Genomic DNA, 8699 nt, shown 5'->3' with positions numbered 1-8699 from the left:
TTGGATTTCTATGGGGAAAGATTGTTCTATTCTTGGTATTAATCAACAGAACTGTAATGGAAAGAGTTAACTAATTTTATTGATGTAAGCATGTAACAAACATCAAATAACGTGGATTTGCATATATAATGAGAAGTGAATGAAGTAACTTTTAGACTAATAGAAGGATTAGAAAGTTAGACATTTGATAAGAAATTCTATATACAAAATGCAACTTCACAGGAGAAGTTCCATCTTTCAATTTCATTAGCTCTTTGCCTTTCTGTGTGTGCGCATTTCCATTATTACATACATTCCCTTCAATCTCAACAATTAGCCATTAAAGCTAGGGAAAATGACACTACATAGTCGCTCTTAAAATTATAGCCGAAAAATGTATGTTATATACAAAAATTATACAAATTTTATATACTTTTTCGGCTACCAAATATAAATAGTTTCTGGCGCGGGCTAATAGTGAAAAAATCCCGTTAAGCTAAATGTACAAATAGTCCAATATTTATATGCATTCTAAGTTAAGTGTACAGATAGTCTAAAATCCTATTCAGTTTGGGAATCGTTTAGATATGAGTAAAAATTACCTAGACAAAACAAAGCGCCTTGCGAAGTCAAATAATATGTCTAGTACTTAATAGGTATAGTACTCACCATTACAGCTTACATAAACACAAGCGGATTATCCCAATATCAACAACAACTACGACTCAATCCCAAGCAAGTTAGGAGCTGTAACAGGATACTCAAACAATACCAAGGAACAGAGACGGGTCCCTTGCAAACCAAGAAAAGAAGTACTGCACTAAAGCTCTGTATGTAGATTCATAGAAGAGACTCAGAAACATGAAACACTGCCAGTGTAGAAGTACAAGTTGCCTATGTTAAGGAGATCCTCATAATAGGTTACGTCCAGCGAAAGGAAAAGGTTAGCCTTCAATAGTCATGCTCGTTCGAAGAAACTCAGCTACTACCAGTCGACTTTAATAAGATTGTAGTGCAAGAAAAGGTTAAATCCTAAAACAAGTACTTCTAAATTATGAAGCAGTAGATGTGTTACGAGGCTCCAAATCGAGTACTATTCCAAATAGAGTTGCCTGAAAATAAAGTGGACTCAGCTGTAGATTTTCCAGATGCCAGTTCTATAACCCAAAGACATGATTGCCAACTCCCACAACATGTTGGGGATGCTTAATAGGTTGACTTTAGATCCAGGTATTTCTGTCCAATTAACAGATATCTCAATCATTGGAATCCGAAACCATTTGCATAAGTAAACTAGCTCAACATCAAAGCACCACCTGCGAAAAGATCATGTAAGTCCCTGATAACAAAATTTAGAGATAGCCAGGAAAGTAAAAAATAGTATGTAGATGATAGCGAAAGCAACATAAACAAAAGCACAAATATACTTGGAGTAGCAGAGAGCATTACACAAGACAATAACTAGGTGTACAGAGTGAGATCAAGAGAGAGAGATGCCGTTTGCAACTAATGTTTGAAAAGAGATGTAACTTCGCAGTTGCATTGCATATAGGGAAACTATTGAAATGTAAAATCAGGACATTAAAGCATTTTCTTCATTAAGATGTACGTGAAGACATCAAGGGCAACCCAGTGCACAAAGCATACCGCGTTCATGCAGGATCCGGGGGAAGGGCCGCACTTCAAGGGGTGTAATGTAGACAGCCTACCCTAACGCAAGGATTAGTGGTTCCTTCTACGCCTCGAATCCGTGACCTATAAGTCACACAAAAATAACTTTACCGTTGCTCCAAGGCTCCCCTTCATGTCCATGAAAACATCAAGTAGGAGAATTTCTCAAAAGATCCCAATACAAATCTAATTATCACATCCATTACTAAGTAGTTCTATTTGTGATGATTCTGAACAGCCCATAAACAAGAATACTGTTGAGAATAGGGAAGCAGATTTTTTTTTAAAGAATTACAGAGATCTGGAGCTCTCTCTTTATGAACGAGGTCCAAGGTTTCAAGCTCCCTTGAGGAGTGATTAATCAAAACATAGGGCGTTCAAGAAACAAGAACAAAGGGAAGGGACGATAATTGACTTGGATTTCCCAGTCAATCGGGCTCTGACGCGACTTTCCATATTCTCAACAACTACACTCTAACTACCACATGTTCCTTCTAGATTCTTCTCAAAAAGGATGGTAAGTCAATTAAGAGAAAAGACCCAAAATTGTGGGACTAAATAAAATTTGTGGACAAAAGAATTTTTCAAAAAAGACGGACAAGCCACATAAAGGCATAGGAGATCAAATGCATGGGTCCACATTCAATGGTTTTGTAGAGGGGCCAATAAATTACCAAACAGACTTCTGTCTAAGATCATTAGAACCAAAAGCCTTGAAATAAAATGTACGATTTGGTGAACTTGATTCTACCAGGAAAAGTTACACTTCAAGAATACAGACTCCAAGGAAAAAGACTACAAGAAGTAACATGGCAAATTATACACCAGCTTCTGAAATGCTCATAATGCTCCTAAAAAATCCTCTGTAGACATAGGACAAATGAATGAATCTGCCTAAATATAGCTCCTGTTAAACATTGAGATAGGGAAGAGGAGGCACTTGAAGAAATATACCTTTTCAAACGGATATTTAGAAAAAGTTTTCTGGCAGCAGCTCTGGTAAACATCTTGAATCCACACTGCAATAAATCCAGCATTTTCAATCAAGAGAATGTTAGAAAACCTTAGTTGGAGGCTTTTAAACAAGAACTCAATCTAGATGAGAGGTTTGAGCTACTCTATAGAGTACAAGATTACCTGAGTATCACGAACTCCACCACCAGCAGCCAAGAGAACCACAATATGAAAACCTTTCATTAAGAAATTGCGGTACCATTTTCTCTGTAACATGGCACAGAATTCAAACCATGAGAAGGTGCCAGAATATACATAGAACTAAGAGGGACAATTCAAAATATACACAACAAACAAGAGCAGTCAAAACTAAACTGTAGCTAGAGCCTTCTCCTCGAGGTGAGCACGTGAACCAAATGCAGCTGCGGGAACATCTGATATTCTTACAGTTGAATCTTTACCAGCAGAATCTTCATGCTGGTTTCCCTTTTTAGCAACTGCATGAATCTGGCTGGAAAATAATTAGACACTACAAAGAAATCTAGCAACTATTTCCACTAAACTTTTTGTTGAATGATGCACTTAAAGATACAAGGAATCTGCAGTGGCGGGCCAAAAACCTGGTTTTCAAGCTTTTCCAAGTCATCTACTTTGGTTGCGCCATCAGCATCAAGCATTAAAAGCAGTTCACCACGTGAGTGAAGCATTCCCTGTTTTTACAATGCTTTCGCAGAAGCAAATGGATTTAATCAATTGCCACCGAGTAAAAATGCATAAAAACAGAAAACACAGAGAACTTGTTGAATTAGTTTATCAGTTGATAAGATTAGACTCACTTTTCTTATAGCTTCCCCTTTTCCATGGTTCTTCCCCAAAAGGATGACACGCACATTGTCTACAGAGTGTCTCTTCACAAAGTCAAAAGCCACTCTTTTTGTTCCATCTGAACTCCCATCATCAATAATAATTACCTATTCAAGCATCAATCATTAAGAATGTAGAATGGTGTAAATATCTCACGACATTACCCCAAGTAAACAACAGAAATAGTGGCGGATTCTCAAAGGAAAACCAAAAGTTTTCAATGTTCTGAGTTCCAAAATTTGTGCATTTGGCAGTGTCTTTATATATTTAATGGTGTGCTTGCGCTTATGGTGGAATATTTATCTGTATTTCAACTTTTATAGTCTTGTCTCTAAGAGCATTCCCTAGTCGCAAATAGGACCAATAAAACTTGAATTGCTTGATACCAACATAACTGGGTTTCAGCACTGACACATATCACTTCTCAGTATGAACCTAAGTTGCTCCGACATGGTAGTTTAAGTGTCGTACTCGTGTCGACACGACACTAGTATGGGTGTGGGTATGGGATCCGTACCGGGTCTGGTCAAATAATTTTGGATACTTTAACTACATCAGACAGAAAAATTCGGGACGAGATACAATTTAATTCCCCAAATCAGAACTAAAACTAGGGTAAATCTAAAGAAAATAGCATACTTTACCTAGGAAATCAATACTTTACTTATCTACAACTTGAGAATAAAGAAATTTACAAGCTAAGTATTCCACAAAATTTCTCATAATTTAGAGATATTTTTTTTTTTTTTTGAATTATTTTTAGCCGGATCCCCCCACCCGTATCCGTACTAGGATCCATATCTCCGAATCTTAGAATTTACATATCGAAGGATCCGACCTCTAGATCCGCACCCGCGTCGGACACCCGCACTTGTGTCCGAGCAACTTAGGTATGAACAAACATTTGTTTCCAGCAGCAGGAAACTTAAATTATTAAATCATTATAATCATTGTGTTCTCTACTTGTGCAATTTTTAAATCATTATGTTCTCAATGGTCGAAGATTAGGGTAGTAGGGTAGTTAGTTTAGTGTTCTCCTTGTCATACTGGTAGTATTAGTACGCACTTTAGTATTCTGTTGCCGTTAGATTTCTATGAATACCTGTCATTTCTTTCACTTTGGTCATCTGATTATTTGATTGTTATTTGTGTTGCTTTTACATGGCTTCTCACTGTTGCGCTTCTTGTTTTTCTCTTCTTTAACGTGGTGCTTATGCTTCTCTGAGCCGAGTGTCTATTGCAAAACAGCCTCTCTCTCTCCACAAGATAGGGGTAAGGCTGCGTACACACTACCCTCCACAGACCCCACTATGTGGGATTATACTGGGTTTGTTGTTGTTATGTTCTCTAGCTGTGTATTTTTTTCGGCACTTAACCCAAACTAAAAAGGGCATCAGAAACACACTGTCAACTTGTTTGGAAAATCAAATCTAAAGAACTGCAACAACAGAATCTTATATACTCCAGGGAAAAAAAGAAAACTGAAAAAATGTAGCAAACCCGAATAACAGCAACATAACTATTCTATATTGAAAATATCAATACCACCGGGATAGTTTCAGATAATCCCGAAATCTATGTGAACCAGGCTGTATTCTTGCATATTCTTAGCTGACACAGTTATCTTCTCTAGTCAGCTTCCTCAAGAGATTTTAGGATTTTAAGTGATTCTCTTTCTTTCTCAGAAATGCGGGAGCAGTAGTAAGGGTGTTAGTTTTTGATGAATCAAACTAAAGAAAATGAAAACTTTATTACATCTTGACTCATACCTCATATGTAAATGTGTTGTCCTTGGCCGCACGTTGTTGGAGATAACTGTAAATTTCAAACACAAAATCTTTTATGCTCCTTAATGCCTTGATTTAAGTGAAGTTCTAAATTAATGTAACACATGGGCTTGCAAAAATGCTATCAGAATTCACAAAAGAATACTTTACTTGTTCAGCCCCCTTAATTTTCTGCCAGATGTTATACATGGACTTCAATAGATAATCTTTTATGTTTGAACACATGCAACCACATAGTATATGAAATGACAGGTTCAATATATTATAGTCTTTAAATGTAAATCCTGTCCTTTACCGCCTTCAAACAATCCACGCCCACCAAAGGTCCAAAACAAAAATTAACAAATGAAGTGACCATGACCAGATGTTCCATAACCAGAGCTTCTAGCAAAAATAAATGGTCAAAAATGATTTTGACAATGCAGCTTTGTGCCCCAGTAACCACAGAAAATTAAGACCAGATGATGGCTTTCTATTCAACAAGATAAAAAAGACCAAGTATCTTGTTCGCATGCTGACCAAAGCTGTAAAAGTCATAGCCGTAGCGGTGACAATGAGCTATAAACACAATTATTTGCAGCATTAGCATATGCAGTGTGCAGAAAACACAGCACCATCCCGCCATCCCGTCAAGACTGATCATATCATTAGACTTCAATTGATACATCAATAGACTTCTTAGAATAGAACCTAGAAGAGCCATAAATGCATGGTAGGAGCAATTAAAATTATAAACCACAAGGTCAGCTTATTAACTTGAGCCACTGAGAGTTATAAATGAATCCAGAACTCAGAAGACAGCAGGGGAATTATAGTCGTTGTGACTACCAGCAGAACAGTATCAAAGCTGTAGATTCTGCGATCAGACATCAAAGCGATAAAAGTAAACAGAAGAGATACAAGAGACGCTCGAGTTCACTTACTTCAGAGTTTCATCAAGGGCTCCAGGAAGCCTGTGCTCCTCATTGTATGCAGGTATGATCAAGGATATGTATTTCTCAGCAGGGTCGAATATATGAGGACAAGGAACCTGAATTATATGCTTACAAGGTTAAAAGAAACAGAAAATAAAAACAACTTCTGAAGCCTAAACAGCACTTAACACCATCATGCAGTTTCAAGCCAGTAAATGGCTCTGAGATTAAAAAGGAGAAAATATGAACAACGGTTAAAGATGGTTTCAGGTCGCCATCCAATGAAAAGCTTTAAAGAATCAAATTCAAATATTGAAGCATTTGTGGAACCGATCCAAATATACCAGCTAGCTAATTGGTATGGCCAACAATTTAGGGAAGGCAGCATTCCTTATATAAAAAAAAATTCACATACCCAATTAACACATTGCTTATGACCACTAGTCAATCAATTAGTAATATCTACTTCATCTACTTAGGAACATAGGCTTGATATTTCAAAACATTCACCTTCATTTCTATTTCGTATCTATTTAAATCACCCTTGTCATTCTTAGTTAATTGCCTATGTCATATCTTTATCTATGCAATATCTAATTACAATTATATAATCATTACAACTCTGATACTCAAAGTTAAGCAGTTAATCAGATCAGACTGCAGATCAACAAACTTTACACCTGAAAGATGCTTCGAATTTGACAGATCAATTCATTGTCGTGAACACGAGATTCCACAAGTCCAGGAACAAAAAAGATAGCTTTTAAATCCTAATTTCAAAAAAAAAAAAAAATCCACTAGAACATTCTCCTTTATATTCCACAGCTCAAATGTTACACATCCACCTTCCAACAGTTAATTACATTTCAACAACTAAGCATTTTGGGGAAAATCACACTTTGTTTTTTGTCCTTCTTTCCAACTGTATACCAATTGACACAATTCAAATTAGTAACAGCATCCAATAAATACACCTACTCAATAAATCTATCAACTAACTATGCCTCAATTCCAAACTAGTTCTCGTTGACTATATGAAAGGGACCATTAGAGCTACCACTACAAGTTCAATTCAGTAGCTTTGGCTCAAACTCTACTAAATAAGTACAAACATCAAATTTCAAACCCAGCAACTCAAATGATTAGTACATTCAGTGACATCCCGAATCCACAAACTTCAAATCCTGGATCCACCACTGCTATATGTGCAACAATTAAGCTCCATTCGAGCCTATTTCATTCAAGTAGTAATAACCAAACTAAATATACAATCGTTTATCTTTACTTTTTAGAACAATCCAAACAATTGAATAAAGAAATAATCTTTTTTATTTTTCTGGAAAAAAAAAAAAGTTTTTGGAGGTGGGTTTGTAAGTACCGGTTTCAATGAATTTGGATCTTCAAAAACGGGAGGAGCTTCGACGTGACTGCAAAGTGAAATCGAAATCGAATTCAATACAAAAATAGGGTTTTTTTTTTCTGGTTAAAAGGGGGTTATTATAAACATAAACATACGTGTGATTAAATCTTCTTCTGAATGATTCAAATGCAACCGCAGCAGCTAATCCAAATGCAAGAAAGATAGCTGAGATCAGCAGTAACTCCAAAATCGTCCATATTACTCCCATTTTTCTTATCGACCAATTGAATTGAATTGAATGAATAACAAGGTTAACAGATTGTGTAAAAGTGACCCAGGTCAACAAGGTTAACAGTTTTTTTTCTTCTTTTTGAGGGGGGGTGAAGGGGTGGGTGGGTTGGAGCAGCCAAAATGACTTATAAGCAAAGCGCTGCAAAATTCTTTTGCGGCTTATGTTTGGGCTAAATTTTGGTAAATATTTTATGTGGCACCCAGTTTTGTTCTACCTTTTGAATATGTACCTCATTTTTTAAAAAAAAAAAATGTTTAAAATATATGTATTTGAATTCATAGTTTTTGGATAACTTCAAATACATATATTTTTCTCTTCTTCTGTGTCTAGAGTTTCTTCTTCTTAATTGCAAAATAAATTTATTAAATTTATTATTGTTTTGACAATTTGATGATTGAGATTTGTTCTTCATGATATTTGAAAGTTATGTTTCAAAATAGAGCTCATTTAGAGTAAATTTGGGCAATAAAACGTATATTGGATTGTTGAAATTCGAATAACGAGTTTATGTTTCAGAACTTAAGATTTGAAACCTAAAGTTGCATTCAATAGATTGAACTACTTAATATTCGAATTTTTGAATTTGCATTTGAAAAATAGAAGAACTTCATATTTGATTTCTGAAGTTGCATAGAAGAGACTGAACTAATTCATATTCGAATTTCAGAAGTTGCATTTGAAAGATGAACTTCAAATTTGATTTCTGAAGTTGCATTGAAGAGATTGAACTACTTCAGATACGAGTGGGTAAACTTTGCAAATTTTTGTGCAACACGGATATAACTTCAATGGTGTCCCCAAAAGTAGGTAGATATGAAAATGCCCCTTAATTTTGTGAATATAACTCTTTAACCGTCCAGTTCAAAAATAGTTTGATC

General features: G+C 35.8%; 1 protein-coding gene across 1 annotated transcript; it reads right to left on the bottom strand.

Moving 5' to 3' along the window:
- Positions 1-588: 588 nt before the first annotated feature.
- LOC104249533 (uncharacterized) lies at positions 589-7993 on the bottom strand. Its single transcript, XM_009805974.2, has 10 exons — positions 7685-7993; positions 7548-7596; positions 6179-6285; positions 5238-5283; positions 3441-3575; positions 3225-3314; positions 2980-3111; positions 2788-2871; positions 2605-2669; positions 589-1295 (listed from the first exon to the last, which is right to left on the bottom strand). Exons 1-10 carry the CDS (start codon positions 7795-7797, stop codon positions 1109-1111), a joined length of 1008 nt encoding a protein of 335 aa, XP_009804276.1. The 5' UTR covers positions 7798-7993; the 3' UTR covers positions 589-1108.
- Between the last annotated feature and the right edge of the window lie 706 nt (positions 7994-8699).

The sequence above is a fragment of the Nicotiana sylvestris genome, chromosome 5 (genome assembly GCF_000393655.2).
Source record: "Nicotiana sylvestris chromosome 5, ASM39365v2, whole genome shotgun sequence".
In the NCBI taxonomy this organism is placed as follows: Eukaryota; Viridiplantae; Streptophyta; class Magnoliopsida; order Solanales; family Solanaceae; genus Nicotiana; species Nicotiana sylvestris.
The sequence above is the reverse complement of the archived record's forward strand: the minus strand, read 5'-3'. Positions and strand labels throughout refer to the sequence as shown.

Bases quoted from the DNA above. Each gene is read 5' to 3' on its own strand.
- LOC104249533 (XM_009805974.2), bottom strand. From the start codon at position 7,797: ATGGGAGTAATATGGACGATTTTGGAGTTACTGCTGATCTCAGCTATC. The intron at 6,286-7,547 runs GTACTTACAAAC...CATATAATTCAG, and splicing joins ATCCAAATTCATTGAAACCG to GTTCCTTGTCCTCATATATT. The intron at 3,576-5,237 runs GTATGAGTCAAG...ATGCTTGAATAG, and splicing joins ACAACACATTTACATATGAG to GTAATTATTATTGATGATGG.